The sequence below is a fragment of the Protopterus annectens genome, chromosome 2.part0 (genome assembly GCF_019279795.1).
Source record: "Protopterus annectens isolate FY-2018-M chromosome 2.part0, PAN1.0, whole genome shotgun sequence".
NCBI lineage: Eukaryota > Metazoa > Chordata > Ceratodontiformes > Protopteridae > Protopterus > Protopterus annectens.
In genome coordinates, this window is record NC_056728.1 from 1399686597 (window position 1) to 1399707891 (window position 21295).

Sequence of the window (21295 nt, forward strand, 5' to 3'; positions counted from 1 at the left end):
CCGTGCAGTGCATCCAGTGACTCACTGTATTTCTTTACTTTTGCTCCGGCCTCTTTCAGCGTGGCTAGTCTAGGAAAATGAGTGAATGACTTGTTCAAAATCTGCCTGGAGAATAAAGCCAGCTTGGATTTGAAGGCTTTCACGTTTGTGTACATGTCATGCACAAACTGCTCCTTCCCCTGCAGTTTCACGTTGAGCTCATTCAAGTGTGAAAATACGTCCATAGCAAACGCAAAGTCACACATCCAGCTCTTGTTGCTCAGCTCAGGAAATTCATCAGTCTTCCCCTGCCACTCCAAAAACACGCCAATCTCCTCTTTGAGCTCCCACACTCATTGAAACACTTTGCCCAAACTCAACCAGCGGACATGGGAGTGATAAAGCAGGTCCTGGTAATACGCACCAGTTTCCTCCAGGAACGCAATGAACTGACGGTGCTGAAGTCCCCGTGTGCGTATGAAGTTGACGAGTTTCACCACAGGATTCACAACATGATTCAGCTGTAACACCGATTTACATAGAGATTCCTGGTGGATGATGCAGTGGAGGAAAATGACATCCTGGTCAGGGTTTTCATCTTTCACTTTATTCTGGATTCTCCTCAGCAGGCCAACGTTTTTTCCCATTAAATTCGGAGATCCATCTGTGGTGACGTTAATAAGCTTACTCCAGGGAAGCTTCGTGTTTTCGATGGCAGCAGACACCCGTTCAAACAAGTCCTCTCCCCGTGTTTGTCCTTTCAGAGACTCCATTGTCAAAAACTCCTCCGTTATTTCAAAAGTTTCGTTGATTCCTTGGATAAAAATGAGGAGCTGAGCAGTGTCTTTGACATCGTTGCTTTCATCCAGTGCTAAAGAATAAAAAGTGAATGACTTTGCCTTTTTGTTTAATCTGCTGGTGATATCTTCATCTATTAGTTCCACACGGCGAGTCACTGTCCGCCGTGATAAACTGATTTTCTCAAATTTGTCTTTGGTCTCCGGGCACAAAATACCTGCTGTCTCTACCATACATTCTTTTAAAAACTCGCCCTCAGACAGTGGTTTGCTGGCCTTTGCTATTTTGAATGAAAGCATAAAACTGGCCTTGGTACTTGACTCTTGAATGGCAGTTTGACGGTGAAAAAACTTTGCTGAGCCTTCAAATTAGCTGCCACCTTCTCAGCAGCAGCTTCCCATTCTTTTGTTGAGAGCTTGCTAGCATAATTAGCGTGCTTTGTGGCAAAGTGACGGCTAATATTATACTCTTTAAAAACCGCCACAGTTTCTTGGCATATCAGGCAAACAGCAGATGATCGGTGTTCAGTGAAAAAAATATTTAGTTGCCCACTCCTTATTGAACACTCGACATTCTCTGTCCACTTTCCTTTTCTTGGGTCCACTCATCTTCATAGAGGGGCGGTGGGTCAAAGGGTAAAGTGAAAACGTGGAGTAATAGGCCTACGCTTCACCTCAACAAAGCCAATATATCTAGAGTGCGCCATCTAGTGAGGAAACATCAGAATTGCAGGGGAAATAAAACATTAACAAGGTTAATTTATTAGATTTTTTCAAGTTTGGCGGGCCGAATCAAAACGTTTAACGGGCCGCATGTGGCCCCCGGGCCGTAGTTTGCCCATGCCTGATTTAGATGATTTCTATGTGTAAGCTAGGCTAAGCAAAGGGCAGTGGCACACAAACCCACTGAGCTTCACGTACTCTTGTAATAATAACATAAGAAATGAAAGGGGAGAGTATAAAATAAAATTCCTAACTACATTAGGCATGGCCCCTCACTGACACTCTTCAAGAGAAATCTTGAAGAGTGGATGGGGAACGGTAGATACACCCCAGGGATCCCACCATTGGCTCTGCTCGACAGAGGGACAGTTAATTAATAAATGGGGTGGCAAAAGCTAACACATTCTGGCTAGGCGTATGAAAGCCCTCGGGCAGTTAGCTTGGTACCTACCTATGAACCTATACATACAGTAGCAGTACATGCTGATAGCTTAATTTACTGTTCAGGTGTTGACTTACCTTGTGCCAATAGCTGTTGTGTGTGCACTAGTTGCGGGCTGACTGTGTTTGATGCACACAGTAGACTGCCTGTACATGACAATTTACAGGTAGTCTTGTGTGTGTGCCATCCATTTTTACTGTGTGGGCAGGTGGAGAAAGGTTTCAGTCCCTAGGTGCCTACACTGTCAGTGTGTGTGCTATACGTTACCTCTTTGCCAAAACATGGGCATACTGGGCACGCCTCCGTCTGCCTACAGGGGCTGGCTCAAGGGGCTCGTGGTCAGAGTCCCTCTGTGCCTGTGGGGCCCTTGGCAATGGTGGTGGGCTGTGAGGCCTTCACCATTCTGTCCCTACTGCAGCTGTTTCTTCAGGATCATATTGTGTAGCATGGCACATACTATGAAGATGTGGGCACATGTGGCTGGAGAGTACTGCAAGGCTTCATCAGATATGTCCAAGCAACGGAACCATGATTTGAGCATCCCAAATACACGCTCTGTGATGATTCTGGTTTGTGCATGTGCCTTATTATGGTGTGCTTGCATGGATGTGTGTGCATTTCTGATGAGTGTCATCATCCACAGTTCCAGTGCATTGCCAGCATCCCCCACCAGATGGCCATATGGGATATCCCCCCTGGCAAATTCCTGATACAGCTGTGAGGCATGCCAGATGTGGGAGTCGTGATAGCTTCCAGGGCTGCCAGCACACACATCCATGATAATGTCCTGGGCACTGCACACGACCTGGCAGCTGATGGAGGGGTATCCCTTGCGGTTTATGTAGTGCTTACCCTGCTCACCGGGTGGTGACTTGATGTGTATGTGCATGCAGTCTATTGCACCCAGTACCTCCGGGTATTCTGCCACATGGTGGAAGAGACGCATATTGCTGGCCAACTCCCCCTGCATTTGGGGGAAGTATATGTGCCCACTGGCATGTGGTGACATGGCATCCAGGAACTGGTGGAGTACTCTGGATGCTGATGCCTGTAAGATCCCCATGATATCCCCATTTGGCCTTTGAAAGGTTCCTGTGGCTAGTATTCTCAGGCTTACACATACCTTGGTATCCACTGGGATGGGTTCCCCTCTGTTCTGCCACTGAGGTGTGGCCGGCACAGCTCCACAAGTTGCTGTAGGGTGTCCCTGTCCACCCTGTAATGCTCTACTATCTCCAGATCATGTAGCCCTTGGTAGGTTACCCTGGGTCTGAATACTCTTCTCCTACTCTGGTGCCTGCTGTGGTTGTCAGCATCATCCTCCTCACCACCTTTAGTCTCCATCACATGCTGGCGGATCAAAGCAACGGCAGCCCCTAACATGTACATATTAAAACTTCCCTGTTTGTATACATCAGTGGTGCAGTGTGTATGGGAAAACACAAGTGTGTGTGAGGTGCTTTCATACTTTATACTATTGTGCTATAGATGCTGCTGATGTAATCGGCTGTGTGTGAGCAGTTCCAGCTGCAAGGTATCTTATGGGTTTTACATTGATTACTGCAAGTGTGAGGGCTGTAGTGTGGAGTTATGCTTGCCTGGCTTGATTCATCTGTTGCCTGTTAATTCTCTTTTAAACCTAGATCCCCTCTCTTTGTCAGCCATGCATCCACCTGCCAGCTTTATTGTCTTGTACTTTCCCTACCCAGTCTTGTGTTGCAAAGTGTGTTATGTAGCTGATATAATGCAATTCTACTTTGTTCTGCTATGACACTTTACTGTTTTCTTTGCAGTACAGTCCCTCCCCATTCCTGTTCTGTGGGTAGCTGCTAGCAGCCTTGTTAGCTGTTGTCAGTGACCCACTGTAGGTTCCTAGGTGTTGATTGCTCGTTTGTACTCCAGTTTTCCCTGCTGCAGCATTTCCTTTTTTTTTTTCATATATCCTTCCTGTTCCAGCTCTGGTGCGTGCTGCGCATACCCGTTTACCGGGTTTAAGCTCGTTTTAATCTCCGTTCACATGCATACTCGGTTACCTTGTGTGCTTTCAGCTAGCCAAAGCTAAAGCCAGTTAAACACACCCCTTTCCTTTAGCTTTGCTTAGCTACGGGCAAACCAGATTGGCATTGCTCCAATGTGCTTACAGCAAAGGTGACACACCCCTCTCTTGTTGTCATCTTTATCTCATGGTCACACCTCGGTGTTATAACACTACGCCGTGAGGTGCATCTTTACACCAGGGGGGAATCTGTGATTCAGTATAACTCCTCTCATTTGCATTAGATTGCCTACTAATTCCTAGAAACCGTGCATAACACTAACACATCCCCTTAGCAACCCTTGCGCCATGGTGTGGTGTAACATACCTGCCATTGACTATTATGGGGAAATCATGCTATGTGTTACATTGCAGTTTTATTTTCTTTTTTTGTATTTTTCTTACGATCCCGTTTGCGTGCCGCTGCCCTACACTTTAAACTTTGCGATAGCGCGAGAACAGATAATGTTACTTTTACATTTTGTACATTTGTTATGCCAATGGCTATATATTTAGCCATTGGCATATATTAACAATATAATACATGTATTCGGCCGGCTGACATGGCTCCGATTTTATGTTTGCAGTAATGTAAACCATTTTTTTTATGGTTTACATTGCTGCATGCTTGCACTACACCTGCACCACTTCCTGGATCGCTGACTACCCTCATTTGCATGCTACACTGCTGCAAATGGGGTGATTAGCATACAGGAGCCAAGAGCTATGCCGCCGTAGCGTACGCAGGTAGTGCACATGAAAACAGCTTGTAACTGCATTGCTTGGTGGCCATATTTGGTGTTGGAACACCGACACTACTCCTGCGCCTGGCGCAAGCTTCATGAATCCCGGTGGTGGTCTTCCACATAGATAGGGCACTCCACAGACACACCTTGTTTCATGCCCATAGTTGCCATCCTCGTCTAGACTATTAATTTTCTAGTTTTGTCAGTAGAGCACTTGTGCTATATATGTATGAACACAGACAGTTTAGTTTATATTTTTTATCTAAACAGGACAAAAGGTGTTAGAAAAGAGTCACAATTTGTTTGCATCTTATGTTGTTAACAGAATGGCCAGAAGATATTCCAAACCAGTTTATCCAGGTAATCATCAGAATGTACCAAACAGTTTTATAAAAAACATGGCACACAATTAACAGTACTACATAGGGCTTGTTCTTCAGGGGTCATGGCTACATATCAAGCCTTTTTAATAATGTTTGTGTAGATGACATATGTATTTAGTCTCTCTTTCCAGTTTTTCCTTTAGACCTACAGTCATCTTTTAATGATGCCACCAGGCATAGCTCTCAGTTGCACAGATTTTTTGCAGAATTTTCAGATTTTTGACTCATAGTTTTGGTCCGTTTCTCATAAAATTGTATTTTTCTGGCAAATTACTGGCAAATCATTGAGGAGTGAAGTCAGAAAATAATGGCAGACTTTTGATTTTCAAACTTCATATCCATTAAAACGACGAAACAAGTAATGGGCATTTAGAATCGCCACTTAGCTGAAACACCTGATGTTCATAAGGATCATTTGCATATATCCCATCTGCCATTGATACAAGACGTTTGGGAGGTCACTCAGTAGAAGTTCTAGCTTTGCTGGAGTTTTCATTTTGTTTTTACTGATTGGTTTTTCAGTGACCTTCTCACTCATTGTTTTAGTTTGTTTGGGATATTTTTGCAGTGACCCTAATGATAATGGACATCAGCTGGGTATATCAGCCCTGTGTTTATAATTCTTAGTCACTCTGCTTGTGCTGTGCTGATGAGGTCATAACAAGTTAGGAATATGCATAGCTACAGCTAGTGGGGTTTGGCTTTATTGCTCTGAAATTGTCCATTAAAATGACAAAACAAGTCATGGGCGTTCAGAATCGCCAGTTAGCTGAACACCTGATGTGCATAAGGATCATTTGCATATATCCCATCTACGTCTGATAAAAGAGGTTTGGGAGGTTACTCAGTGGAGGTTCTAGCTTTGCTGGAGTTTTCATTTTGTTTTTACTGATTAGTTTTTCAGTGACCTTCTTACTCATTGTTTTAGTTTGTTGTTTGGGATATTTTTGCAGTGACCCTAATGATAATGGACATCAGTTGGGTATAACAGCCCTGTGTTTCTAATGCTTAGTCAAACACTCTGCTGGTGCTGTGCTGATGAGGTCATAATAAGGCTAAAATGTGCATATCCACAGCTATTGGGGTTTGGCTTTATTGGCCTGAAATTGTTCATTAAAATGACGATACAAGTCATGGGCATTCAGAATCGCCATTTAGCTGAAACACCTGATGTTCATAGGGATGATTTGCATATATACCATGTGCCTCTGATACAAGAGGTTTGGGAGGTCACTCAGTGGAAGTACTAGCTTTGCTGGAGTTTTCATTTTGTTTTTACTGATTGGAAACTTCATATTCTTCAGAAAATGTATGCTAATGCAAAACCTGTTATTCTATCAACTATTTAAGTGTGTAAGAGCAGTATTTGAAAAGTGTCCCTATTGTTGGGCCTTTGTCCTTCCATTGTTTGTACCTTTGTCCAGATTTCTTGGCTTTAAGAGTTGAGAGGTATGCACCCAGGAGAGTCTCTTCTGGACTCTTTCTTAATGATGGGGAAGATGAACCAGCCTGTGACAGACTCTGCATGGTCTTAGTTAATCCTGTTCACACTTTGCCATCCTCCTTCCCTTGGCCTGGCAAAAAGTGGTTCTGTATAGGCATGTATGTGTACATGGATTTCTGATTATATTTAATTTGAGGGTGGCCTGCTTGGATCTGCAGAACAAAGGAAGGGTGTGTGGTGTTATGGATAAAGGGGAGGAGTTGAAGCTGGGGAAATATAAATTGGTGCTGAGCAGACTGAGAGTTGGTACTTCAATCATAGTGAAGAGCAGGATAAACCATGACCAGGAAAATTTGTCGTTATATTAAGTACATAACTGTCAGATCTACAACAGACCAAAACAAATTATTTAAAATAATTCATGATTGTTTAGAAAATGGTAGATTATTTTCTTACTCTAAAAACACATTGTTAAATGGAATGCATGGCAGTGTTACTGCTGCCAAAAACTGGCAACAGAAAGAGATAGACTAAGTATGAACATTCATTCATTTTCTGATCCTTGTTTTATTCTGTTCAGGATTGTAGATAAGTCAAAGCCTGCCTAGCAACCAGTGGGTACAAAGCAGACATCCAGTCTCTACACAAAGACACACACAGACACACACACACACACACACACACACACACACACACACACACACACACACACACACACACACACACACACACCTTTAAGCCATTTGAGGGGCTCTCCATTATACTTTTCTGTATGCCTTTTGGATTGGGAAAGAAAACTCAACAGATATGGAGGACATGCAGATTCCACATAGAAGGCACTTGTCCCAGAACAAACCCGAGAACCAAGTGCTGTGAGGTAAAAGTTCTAGCCACTGTACCAGTATACTGGATGTAAATGTGTACTACAGTAACATAATAGAAAATAGAATACATACATCCAGGATTGTACTCCTTTTGTCTTATCTTGCAGTTTATCATAGTCTAGAGGAAGTCACTTAACTAGAGATAACACAATGATTGCAGACCTCCCCAGCAAATGGCCTTACCCTATTTGTACAACCTGGTTAACTGTAACATGAAGATGTATGCCCTGATGATGCCCACCTTTGTACATTCTTATACGTTTTTGAAATGTGCTAAATGGCAACATTGGTTGGATATTTCCTCATTGTGTAGTTTCCTTTCTGCAGTGAGCTTACAGCTAGGCAGTTTTAAGTTTGCGTAAACTTCCAACCATAAGGATCTGTAATAGCCAGTCCAATTGATGGGTATGCATGCTACATTTGTAGATGATTGCTGTCTCAGATTCTGTGGAATCTGTGCTCTGAAAATATTTTTTGATTATCATTGAGGCGGTAGTGTTTTGTAACCATGGCAGTGTACTAAATGCTGTTGGTCACAAAATCACACTTTCATCTTGTAAAAATCAGATTTATGATAGGGACTAATTTGTCTTGCATGACTTGTAGAAGGATGATTCTACAAGTCATGCAAGACAAATTTATCCCTATCAGAGGCAAGGCATTTAGCTTTTGTGGGATAGTCTTGCAGATAATGCTTTGTATTTCAATCATTTTGATCACAGGGTTTAACATCATACAGTCTGAAGATCCATACAGTTTTTTAAAGATGATTATCATCTACATGGACATGTAAGTCATGGATGGAGGAAAGCAGAAGAGCTAATAAAAATGCAGAGCACATTTCGTCTATTAAGGAAGTGAGTGAATTTTAACTGTTAATGTGACATCGATTGTGGATTCTACATATCGTTGTTCAGAAGGGTCTATATCATATGTTCGAATGTTGAAAATGTCGAACGCTCTAATGCTGGAACTCAAAGTTCTTTTATTGAGATTACAGGACAGTGAAGATCAAAATATTTGCCCTTTCCTCACAGTAGTGCGATCTCGGAGTTGGAATATATATTTAGTGGGGGGTGTTTGAGTTATAGCATTTTCACTCTTTAGAGGTTTCAACATGTTCAACAGTCCATGATATGATATAGACCCGTCCAGAAAGAGGGGTAGTCACACTCATCACTGGAAAAGATAAAATGTGATAGTAGACAAAATTGATTAAAGAGATACAATTTCACTGATAATTATTTTGCCATTAGGAGACAAAACAGAAAAGAACTGCCAGCATGTCCAAGGTTCTGAAAGTTTTAATTGTGCTGTATTACAGTCGATTCCTTGAACTGATTTTTGCCTTTTCATATTCATGTTGGATTTTAAGTTTTCATCAGTTTTTTACATTTATTTGATAGGTTGAGTACAAGACTCCTGTGCCCAAAGGTGAAGTTTTCTTTGCAGAAACATTTGATGAAGGAACACTGGATGGGTAAGCTTGTATATGTCTGAATTTTTCATTCACATTCTCCAAATTAATTTGTAACTTCAGCAGACATCAGTGTTTTTTTTTGTAAACAGGTGGTGGTACGCATATGTTGCATTTGAGTCATACCCCCCTCAGCCCCCCACCCCCACTCAGCCATTCCAATGTCCCATTATTTAGCTATTTCTCCCCAGTTGCCATAAACACTGTTCAAAGCTCTCAGTGTGCATACTGCTTACTGCTTTACTTCTACAATGATTACATATATTTGGATTTAATTTAAAACTTTTATTTCAAATTTTCCAGCACAAATGCTGATAGACATGTGCTAAATAAAGCAATACAGTCTCACAAAGAAAACAGACTCACTTTGAAACTCACATTAATTGAAGCAGCATTGAAACCCACATTCAAAGAAAATGCATTTGGCCAGTGGCAGATTAAGTTTACCTTTGGAATGTTTTCAAATCATAGACCATTTGCGCACATTTTAGGACCATGCAAAATTTCTTTGATTCACCTTCCTGATTGTATTAAATTATAATATATAATAATTACATTATATCCCTTGTATAATACAACACTTTTTAGAGCGTGTTTTAAATGTATAGCCAGTAAACAAGCAAACAAAGCATATGAACCAATAATGCCAAAGCTGCCCAATTGAGAACATTTCAACCACAAAAGGCCACTCAAACTTCTGTTGTTAATCAGTCAATATGCACAGTCTCTGCAGATGTAAAAGTCATCTGAATAATTCCACATTAAAGAGATCTGACTGTAACTAATGAAAAGGTTGCTGCTAGCAAAAAACACTTTAAGTATTTCATCTACAAATTCACTGCCTGCTGCCCTTGAAGAATAAATTGCCTGTTACATTAAAAATGATAAGTTGGAAATATTGCAACAGGGAATGGATGGCAAATTAAAACAGGTTCATGGTTACTAGGCATCTTAACCAAAGGAGGACATACTCAGGACTGCAGCACCACACCCTCTTAAAATCCAACACAGTATCAGCAATCCGTCCACATGCTATGGGAATAGAACACACAGTCTTCTGCATCAAAACAACAGTATGCTACCTGCTGTGCTACTAACACTGCTTTAAAACCCACAACAGTGATACCATTTGTTAAGCAAAACAGTTGCATATTTTGGGTAGAGGATTCAGGCTCTTGGTTCCTGTAGCTAAGGTACAGGGCTTGAGACTAAGCAAATTACTAGCCACCTGCTAACCCTAACTAGGGCATTTCACTGTCTCTCTCACACACACCTCATCCTTTTAATGCAAGAAATATGGATAAAGTCTAAAATAAATAGGAACAGATTATAAATATTTATCTCATGAACTCAGACAATTGCTAGAATAACAGGATTTGTGTTAGTATGCATTTTTCTAAAGGATATGAAGTCTAAACCTCAAATATCTGTCATTATTTAGCAACTTCAGTCTTTTTATGAGAAAAAAACAAAAATCTGGGGCAAAAATCTGGACATTCTACAAAAACCTGGGCATTTGAGGGGTATGCTACCTATCTCTTGCACGCGCGCACACACACACACACACACACACACACACACACACACACACACACACACCATACCTCTCAACCTCTTGGCACAAGAAGTCTGGGCAAAGGCTGTCATAATGGGGGACAAAAGCCCAAAACTAGGGACACATTTTTAATATTGCTCTTATAAACTCAGAAAGTTGCTAGAATAACAGGATTTGTGTTAGAATGCATTTTCTAAAATATATGAAGTCTGAAACTAAACTGAAATGCATGCCATTAGTTCATAACTTTAATCCCTAGTTCATCCCGGTGATTTCTAAAAAAAAGACACTTTTTATTAGGAACAGACCAAAAATATAAGGCAAAATCTGCACATTCTGTGAAAATCTGTACATTTGGGAGGTATTACATACACATACACATACATTGCTACCTCCCTCTTAAACCCTCCCATATACCTCTCAACCTCTTAGAGCAAGAAATCTGGACAAAGACACATAATGGGGGGACAAATGTCCAAAAATAGGGACACCTTTTAAATATTGCTCTTGCAAACTTAGAAAGTTGATAGAACAAGTTTTGCATCAGTATGAACTTTCTGAAGGATATGAAGTCTAAAGCTCAAATGTCTGCCATTCTTTGCTGTCTTAATCCTCAATGATTTGCCAGGGATTGCATTTTATGAGAAACAGACCATGGTTGTGAGACTAAAATCTTGACATTCTGAGAAAATCTGGACATTTCACTCATTCACACACACAGACCTACCTACTTCTTATACACACACACACACACACACACACACACACACACACACACACACACCTGTTTCTTGCACACGCACACTTCTCTTAAAAACTTAAACTCATACTCACACCTACCACTCACTTGTCCAGTCGCAGTCCACAGTCCATATGTCTTCAGGAATTCAAATTACGCACGCTGTTCAGCGAGATGTAAATGATCGGTTGTACATGGCACAGATGCAAAAGATCTTCTGTGTCTGTGCAACCCGAACGCAAAGGGCGTTCTTAAAGAAGAACAGCCTTAAAAAAGAAAGTTTTTTTTTTTTTTTTTTTTTTAATTAAATAAACAGGGCAGCAGAAGTTACCGGAAAGCCCTGGCAGACATCATATAAATTGATTCTTTTCTTCATGTAAGTGGTTCCCTGGGATTCAGAAATGTGTATTGCATTGCAGTGAGGTTTCTATGGGTATGTCTTGTAATGCAATCATACCTCTCAACCTGGAAACATCAAAAATCTGGAAAAGGCCCATGAAAAATAGGTACAAGAAACAGGGCAGCAGAAGTTACCGGAAAGCCCTGGCAGACATCATATAAATTGATTATTTTCTTCATGTAAGTGGTTCCCTGGGATTCAGAAATGTGTATTGCATTGCAGTGAGGTTTCTATGGTTATGTCTTGTAGTGCAATCATACCTCTCAACCTGGAAACATCAAAAATCTGGACAAAGGCCCATGAAAAATAGGTACAAATCTGCATAAAATTTGCACACATAATTATGTAACCCCACCCACGCCAATTGAATTGTGGGATGCCAACTTTCAAATGCAAACTGAAGAACAGACAACCAAAATATGGCCCCAGACCCTGACGTAAATGGTAACCATTTCTTTTAATGTGTAGCAATGATGTTCATTGGGAAGGTAGAAGATGATGACCCTTAGGATTTTGTTTTTGGTGACTTGCAGTATGGGAATTTAATGGTAGGCGGTATTCTGATGTTTGCAAAAGAATAATCTGAAGTTGTTAATCTTCTTCCTATCCATCACTGATGGGTTCGCTTCTGAGCCCTCAGAACCGAGCCTTATACCAAGCTTGCGTACACCAAAAATCTCTCGAGCTAAGCTGCTACCTACAACGCCCTTCTCTCAGTTACCTCAGATCTCGTTTGCTGCACAGCCATATAGCAGTGTTTCACCAACCTCTCCAGCTACGTATTGTGTTTTTTCAAAGTTTATAGCATTTTGTGAGTTTTTTCCTGTCAGACTCCTTTTTTTCGTGATATCTTACTCAGCTCTACCCACAGGTATCCCCGTTTTGTACCATTGTGATAAAACACCCTTTTTACCCTTGTGGTATTCTCAATACAATTGTTGGTATCCCCCCTCTCTTTCTTTACTCTCTGGATAGTTGTTGTGTTGTTTCTTTTGGTATGTCTGAAAAGAAAGGGACTACGGGGTTTAAGCACTGCTCCTCTTGTAATGGTAAACTCCCTAATAACGATCGGCATGAGGAATGTGTATATTATTTGGGGGATCCACACTTATCTGTGAAACCTCCCTGTGACATTTGTGCCAGTTTCAGTCAGCAGATGCTGAATGAAAGACAGAGTAAACGAATTCTTAAAGGCCTGCTTCCTTCTTACTTTTCTGAGGCTGTTTCTGCATCGGAGGTCTCAACCCCTCCATCTATGGACAGAAAACGTCGTCTTTCTGACCCCTTGTCACCGGCTGGTGATAGAGGCAAGCCTCATAAGCATAAGGCCTATAAGACTTCCACAAAGCATAGGATTGCCTCCTTGGTTCCGACCACCTCGGCTCCGAGCTTGACTCCAGTAGTTCCTACAGAGATTGCCATGACTGCCTCATCGGCGCCACTTTTGGCACACACGATTACGGTTCCTACTGTGGTTTCGGCTCCGGCCATTTTGCCTGCCATTACCTCGGCACCGACGTCCCCCATCTCTTTTCCGAGATTGGTTCCAACAACCTTTTCGGAGCCGTTGTTGACTTCCACTCCAGCTGTTACTTTGGCTCCGAGCCCGTTCTCGGCACCGATAATCCCCCTTTTGCCTGTTTCAAAACTAGAATCCTCTGTGCCGACTTTTACTACATCATGGAACCAGTACTCCCCATCTTTGGATCCGTTTGCCGGACAAGCCTTTAGCCCCTTTTTGGACCGGCCTGATTGCTCCTCAGGGGCATCGATAAGGTCCACCAGGAGCTTATCTGAGTTGGATGTGGTGCGCCTCTTTGATCAGCTGCTGACAGCCAGGGGAATTACAGACTTTCCTAGAACCCATCCCACTCTGGGTTTTGGGTCCATTGCCCCTGTGACTCCCATGTATTCTCCTTCCTTGGACCCTTCAGTTCTGAGGCCTATAGCCCTGATGTCTGCGAGAGGACTCCTTTCCTCGGTGCCGACAATAACCTCATCTGAGGCTCTGAGGCCCCTTTGGGTGTCGGTTCTGTCGGAACCAACCCTTCCTCAATCTCATGCTTGGGGGGGGTGGAATCCGTGGTTCCGGCCACGGCTCCAGTTGTTTCACTGGCTCTGTCTTCGGATCCAAGGGTGACTCCCACTCAGGTTTTGTTTGAGCCTCTGTCCCCGGGAGCAGGCCGCATGGAGTGGGGTGTGACTCCGATTCTGAAATTGTCTCTGGGCCCCCATTCCTCTTCAGGTGGGCCTGCCTTCCGGGTGATGGAGAGGGTACTTGCTTAGGGAAGCAATCCTCCTACGTTGGACCTTCCACCCGTTCCCTCTGAGCTGCAACTATCAAAGGCCACCCCCCAGGACACTGAGAGCACAAGCCTCAGGAAACCCCTGTACAGGGTATCCCCCTTTCTGAGTCTTCTTCGGATGCTCCCACTGACGAACCCCCTCGGAAACGGACATGTAAGAGGAAACACATGGATTCCCCAGAGGAGTCCCTTACTGAAGATACGGATTACGATGAAGTGGAAGGGTCCCAACAGTCACCCCCTGATGATGTCTCCTTTGGAGACATCCTTGGAAATTTTGAGCAGAGGGGTGACTGGAAGCCCTCCAACCCTTCCTCTGAGGAATCTGTATCCCTGCAGGCCTTCCGCTCTTGGCTCTCTACTTCTTGGGTGACCCTCACCCCCGCCGATGAGTTAGTCAAGCTCATCGTGCAGCGGGCATGGAAGAATCCCGATACAGTTGAAGCCATTCCCCAGAGATCAGATAAGGTACTCTCCCCTCCAGAGGATCAGCCCCATTGGTCTAGAGGCTTACCAGTAGATGCTATGGTGGTGGTGGCTGCCACAAAAAAGGACCTTGCTGAGGAAAGTTGTGCTGTCCACCCGCCCAACAGAGAGTCCCTGGCGGTGGACAGATTAGGGAAGTGAGTTTTTGCTTCAGCGACCTTTGAGGTCAGGTCTCTGAACTTTTTGGCACATTTTACGAGGCTCCAAAGAGATCTCATCATTGAACTCTGTGGAACTTTCTCGGGTCAAGTTTCGGACGGAGCACGTGATAAAGTTGCTTCCCAACTTGCCACCCTAGAGTCAATTTCCAACTCGTCCATGAGGTTACTGTCCCACGCAATCGAAAGGGTGGCTAGAGCTGCGGGTTCAGGCGTAGTTATGAGACGTCACGCTTGGGTGCGCATTTGTGACTTCATGGACTCCTTCAAGTCTTCCTTTTTCAATGCCCCTATCAAACCGTCAGCTCTGTTCGGTTCTAAAGTGAAGGACACATTAGCCAGGTGTGAGCAGGACGGAAAAACCTTGTCTGCCGTTGGCCTACATTTTTTCAAGCCTCAGTGCTCCTTTTCCAGGAACCAGAGGAGTGGAAAGATATGGCACAAAAATTCTCAAGGCCCTTTCCATGATGCACATAGTGAGGACTCCCCCAGAGGCAGAGGGGGTTCCAATAATAGAGGGGGTCCCAGAAATCAGAACTCCAAGGATTCTTTCTCAGGACGACCGTATCAGCACTCCTGAAGTGCTGCCCGATTGCTTTCCTCCGGAAGCAGTTGGGGCTCGTTTCTTTCTGCACCAAGCTGCCTGGCACTCTATTACAAACGATCAGTGGGTGCAGAGAATAATTTTCAGAGGTTACTACATCCCTCTAATCTCTTATCCAAGGCCCCCATAATCCCTTCCCGATGTTCCACCCAGTCAAAGGGAAGAGGCAGCTTCAGAAATAAGAATGTTGTGTCAAAAACAAGTCATCCAACAAGTCCCCCCAGACCAGTGCGGATCAGGTTTTTACTCAAGATTCTTTTGGTGCCAAAAAAGACTGGGGACTGGAGGTCCATTTTGGATCTCAGCCAGATAAACAAATCAGTAGTTCAGACCAAGTTCCGTATGGTCACGATTCAATCCATTCTCCCATTTCTTCTGGAGGGTGTGTGGATGTGCTCGATAGACCTCCGGGGTGCGTATTACCACATCAAAATGGAGAAATACTCCAGGAGTCTCCTTCGCTTCTGGCTTGAACCAGTCATTACCAAATCAGAGCCCTGCCATTCGGTCTCTCGACGGACCCCAGAGTATTCACGAAATGCCTAGCAGTGGTGACAACTCATCTGAGACTTCAGGGATTCCAGGTGTTTCCGTATCTAGACGATTGGCTCCTCTCTGCCCCCACCTAGCACCTACTGGTCAGGGCCCTCCGCTACACTCTAGCACTAACAGAGTTGCTAGGCATCACCATACACTGGGAAAAATCCAACCTTCATCCCACACAGAAAATGGAATTTATAGGGGCAGTATTCAACACTCAAACAAGCCTAGTCTCTCTTCCTCCTCACAGACTTCAGAGATTAAGGGTGCAAGTACAAGTGGTACTCTGTCGAAGGAAGGTGTCTGCAAGGGAAGCTCTACAGGCTCTGGGGTCTATGGCAGCAGCCTTCCCAATTGTTCCCCCTAGCCAGATGACATATGAGGCTTCTGCAATGGCTCCTTCTGTCCCAGTGGATGTCCAGTATTCATCCCCTGAGCTCACAGATCCTCATCACCAACTCCTGCAAACAAGATCTTCCATGGTGGATGAGTACAGATGAAAATCTTTGGTGTCGCCCCTTACAGAGTCCCAACCTGGTGCCACGGTGACCACGGATGCTTCCCTGATAGGGTGGGGGGGCCACTTCCAGGGAAAGATAGTCCAAGGCACATGGTCCAGCCTAGAAGTCAGCTTGCATGTCACTGTCCTGGAGTTAAGAGCGGTGCTGTTAGCATTTCAAGCATTCCATCCGCTCCTTCCATCAGGAACGATTGCTATCCATTCGGGCAACATGTATGTTGTCTGGTACATAAACAAACAGGGAGGGACCAAATCATATCCCCTATGTCGCGAGGCCATGAGAATTTGGCATTAGGCGATAGCTTCCAACCGCTTTTTAATCACAATGCATATCCCGGGGAGCTCCAACGTCATTGTGGACAGGCTGAGCAGATGCATTCTCTGTCGTCACGTGTGGTCTCTCAATCCGAGCGTGAAGGCAGAAATTTTCAGCCTTTGGGGCCAGCCATGCTGTGATCTTTTCGCTTGCCCCTCAAACAACAAATGCAGCAGCTACTTTGCCCTCTTTCCCCCTCACGGGGAGTTACTGAGAGACATTTTGATTCACGATTGGCCCACGGGTCTCCTCTATGCTTACCCTCCGATACCTCTGATACCCCTTTTTTTAAGGAAAGCTATTCGGTTGAGATGCAAAGTAATCCTCATTGCCCCTTTCTGGCCTCGTCAAGTGTGGTTTCCCTTCCTCCGACCTCATCTGTTACAACCTCCTTGGATCCTGGACACTCGTCAGGACCTAATATCTCACCCACAAGGGCTGCCTCCCCCAAATCTATCCAATCTCAAGCTGACAGCTTGGCTTCTCCACATCCGTTAGTTGCCAGGCATGAAACCCTCTCCTCATCTGTCCAAGATATTATTCTGGCCTCCCATAAACCATCCACCAGAAAACTTTACAGAGACAAATGGAAAAGATTTGCTATCTGGTCACATAACGGATGCTAGATCCCTTTTTAACTCCTACAGCTGCTATTCTTTATTATCTTTCTGAGTTGTTTGACAATGGAGCATCAGCTTCCACCATTTGAGTCCATTTAGCAGCTATTTCCAATTTCCATAAGGGTTCATATGGAGTCCCTCTTATTTCAACCGACTTTGCAAGACCTTTCTCAAGGGAAGTTTCCATAGCAGACCTCCTATCAGGCAGCCTGTGGAGGCATGGAATCTCTCCCGGGTTCTTCAGTCTCTCTCTACCCCCCTTTGAGCCTGCTGCGACATGTGATCTAAAATTCTTGTCATGGAAATCTTTGTTTTTGGTGGCGGTCACATCAGCCAGACGCATATCTGAGTTACAAGCATTATGCATCAATAGCCCATACCCGATCTTCCATAAGGACAGAATATCACTCCGGACTAATGCATCCTTTCTTCCCAAGGTGGTTTCCGACTTCTCTATTAACCAGTCCATTGAGCTCCCTGTATTTTTTCCAAACTATTCAAACAAGCGAGAATACTGCCTGCATTCATTGGACGTTCATAGACAAATACGTTTCTACCTGGACAGAACTAAGTCCTTTCGCAAGTCGGACCAACTTTTCATTTCATTTTCTGGCCCTAGAATGGGGAGTGCTGTATCTAAAGTTACTTTATCAAAATGGCTTAGAGATTGCAATACCTTCTCATATTCTCTTTCGAATGAATCTAAGCCTGCTCAAATTAAAGCTCACTCAACTAGGGCTATCACAGCTTCTGCTGCCTCCCACTCCAGGGCTTTCATGGATGACATCTGTGCAGCAGCCATTTGGGCTAAACCCCATACCTTCATCAAGCATTACAAATTGGACCTGGTCTCCAGGGGAAGAGCAGACTTCGGCTCAATGTTTCTCAGGAATGTTCTGCCATAAGGGCCACCCAGGTTCTCCAAGTAGCTTGGGATTCTGTCCCATCAGTGATGAATAGGAAGAAGATTAACAACTTCAGATAAAGAAGTTATGTGTTACCATAACGTTCCATCTGAGTTGTTGATCTTCTTCCAGTCATCACACCCTCCCACCGTCCCCCACCAAAGGCTCCTGGTGGATCTTCTGGGTCCTTGTGGTGTTTCAGGGTTTCTGCGCAGAGATGGCCTCTGTCTTTCTATTTCTTCTATATGTTGCCTGCAAACTCAATCTGAGGTAACTGAGAGAAGGGCATTGTGGGTAGCAGCTTAGCTTGAGAGTTTTGTGGTGTACACGAGCTTGGTATAAGGCCGACTGGCTTTCGACGGCTCGGAACCGAACCCATCAGTGATGCCTGGAAGAAGATCAACAACTCAGATGGAACTTTATGGTACGACATAACTTCTTTTTTTTAAGTTTGCTAGGACCTCCAATGCTCATTCTCCATGGCCTACTGATCAGTGGTGTAGCTAGAGTTTGTGCCGCCCAAGGCTGTCTTTCTGTTTTCCGCCCTTCCCCCTTCACAAAATCATGGTCGAGTAGGGCCCCCATACACAGCCCTCCCCCCTGCAACCATTCTAGTGTCCCGTTACTAGGCTATTTCGCCTCATTTACCATAAACACTTTAATCTGTATACTGCTTTACTTCTACGATGATTATCTGGATTTCATTTAAAACTTTTATTTTACATTTTTTTAGCACAAACACTAATGGATATCTTCTAAACAAAGCAATACAGTCTCACAATGAAAATAGACTTGGCATTAAAACTTTTCTGCTCTTGAAACTCACTTTCATTGAAACAGCATTGAAACCCACATTCAAAGAAAATGCATCTGGTCAGTGGCGGATAAAGATTACCTTTGGGCTGTTTTCAAATCATAGGCCCCTTGCACACAAAATATACATGTGTTCTTTGATACACCTTCCTGATCGTATCAAATTATATTCCTTGTGTAGTACAACACACGTATTAAAGCACATTTTAAATTTATTGTTTTGAACATTTTTCAAATAAGCAATGAAAGAAAATGCATGAACCAATAATGACAAAACTGCCCTATTCAGAATATTTCCATCATAAAAGTTTACTCAAACTTCTACAATCCACCAGTATCAGTAAATATGCACAATCTCTGCAGAAGTCAAAGTCATCTAAATAATTCCACATTAAAGAGATCTGTAACTAATGAAGAGATTATTGCTAGGAAACAACTTTATATTTCATTGTTTCATCTGCAAATAAAGTGCCAGTTGCCCTTGAGGAATAAATTGCCTGTTACATTAAAAAAAATGATAAGCTAGTAATATTGCAATAGGGAATGGATGGCAAACTGATAACAGGTACATAGTTACTAGGTATAGGTTCATAGGTGTGTTCTAGGCTAATGGCCCTGGAGCCTTTACAAGCCTAGCCCATAGGATTACCCTGGCATCGTGCCACCCTACCTTAGTTCCCAGTGCCTCTGTTGAGTAGAGCCACTGGAGTGATCGTCGCAATGAATTTTTTTATTTCCCATCCACTCATCAAGATTTCCTCTTGAAGAGGGCCAGTGAGGTGCTTTGTTTGACATGTATGGGAAGTCTATTCCAGAGCATGGGCAGTTGCTGTGTTATGAATCTGTCTCTCTATCACGTTCTGTTGATTGTGATAATGAGGTTGAGGTCTCTGGAGCATATAGTGCAGAAGGACTGGGATTTCTTTAGATGTAGCATTTCTAACAGAGCTGTGTCAGTCATGGCTTTGTAAGTCAAGCAGAGATCGCCTCTAAGTAAGCGATATGAGACAGAGAATAGTTGAAGTTTTTTTTAGTCTGTCCATATAGGACAAGTGTCTAAGGCCCATGATCCTCTTTGTGAGGTACTTTTGCGGCCTCTGCAGTTGTTCCAGGTGTCCAGTGAGGTATGTTCCAAATGGGACATTGTACTCGATGATTGGCCTAATGAGGGAAGAGTAGAGGGAGACAATGACCTCTTTCTTCCTGGATGCAAAACCCTTAGTAATGAGATGTGCCACATAGCAGGACTTTCTGACCACAGTGGCAGTGTGGTGGTCTGAAGAGAGGTTGCTGTCAACCTGAGTTCTCATATCTCTCATAACACCTTCTGTGTTCAGTGGACTACAAAGGGGATGATGACACATGTTTTGGCATTGAGCTTAAGGCCATGGTTCTGACACCAGTCGTTGGTCTCAGTGAGACTTTTATGTAGGATGTCAACATCACTTGGGGAGTTAATAATAGCTCCCAACTTGCTTTAGTGTGCGAACTTTGTCAACCAGAGTCCTTTCGTGTTGGCCTGGACTTCAGAGAAGGAGATACCAAACAGGAGAGGACCCAGGACCAAACCCTGTGGGACTCCACTCGTGACTGGTAGGCAGTCTGATTTGGAGTTAGCTACTTTCACACTGTGGGTTCTGTCTATGAGCCAGTTTGCAACCCACCTGGTGATATAGGGGTTGATGCCTAGCTTATGAGTTTTTCTATGTTATCAAAGGCCTTGGCCAGATCAAGATAGGCTGTATGAACCACCTTGCCTTCATCCACAGCTCTGGTGACTGACTCAAAGAAGTTGACCAAGTTGAGCAGGCATGATCTACCCTTCACAAAACCAAATTGTGTGGGATCCAGAGTTTGGAGATTCCCTATATCCTTGTTTATTAGGCCCATGATGATGCGTTCCATAGCTTTACGTATCAGACTCATCAGGCTAATGGGGTGATAGTTCCCAGGATCTGTAGTCGCTCCTCCTTTGTGGAGAGGGATGACTGTAGCAGTGTGCCACTCGATAGGGACAAAGCCTGAGGTGAGGCTGTAATTGAACAGGGCACACATGTGAGGTGCCAGTTCACTCTGTAGTTCATGTAGAACACAGCCAGGGATATTGTCAGATCCCATAGAAGCTGTATTCTTGGCCTTGGACAGTGCTGTTTTAACCTGTGCAACAGTAATACTGGGTGCCTGACAATCTACTGGTATTGTGATTTGTCCTTTGGGGGGGAAGGGGTAAAGTTGGCACTAATCTGTTGGCCAGTATATTGGCAGTATTTGTTGGCTCTGTATAGGAAGTTGCAGTAGTGGAAGAGCTCTGCACGTACGGCGAATGCAGGGCCGAACCAAATCAGGAACCACACACAAATGGCCAGCACTCAGATGTTAAAGGCAAAAAAAGACTCAAAATCAAGCCATAAAGTAGGCAATTC

At 43.7% G+C, this 21295-nt stretch overlaps 1 protein-coding gene across 1 annotated transcript in view; it reads left to right on the top strand.

Annotated features, from left to right (window-relative positions):
• Positions 1–21295, top strand: part of CLGN (calmegin) — a 2483974-nt gene that overhangs the window by 845678 nt on the left and 1617001 nt on the right. The window contains exon 3 of the mRNA XM_044061624.1: positions 8840–8913. Coding sequence (XP_043917559.1) covers positions 8840–8913 — 74 coding nt within the window. The remainder of the gene's footprint in view (positions 1–8839; positions 8914–21295) is intronic.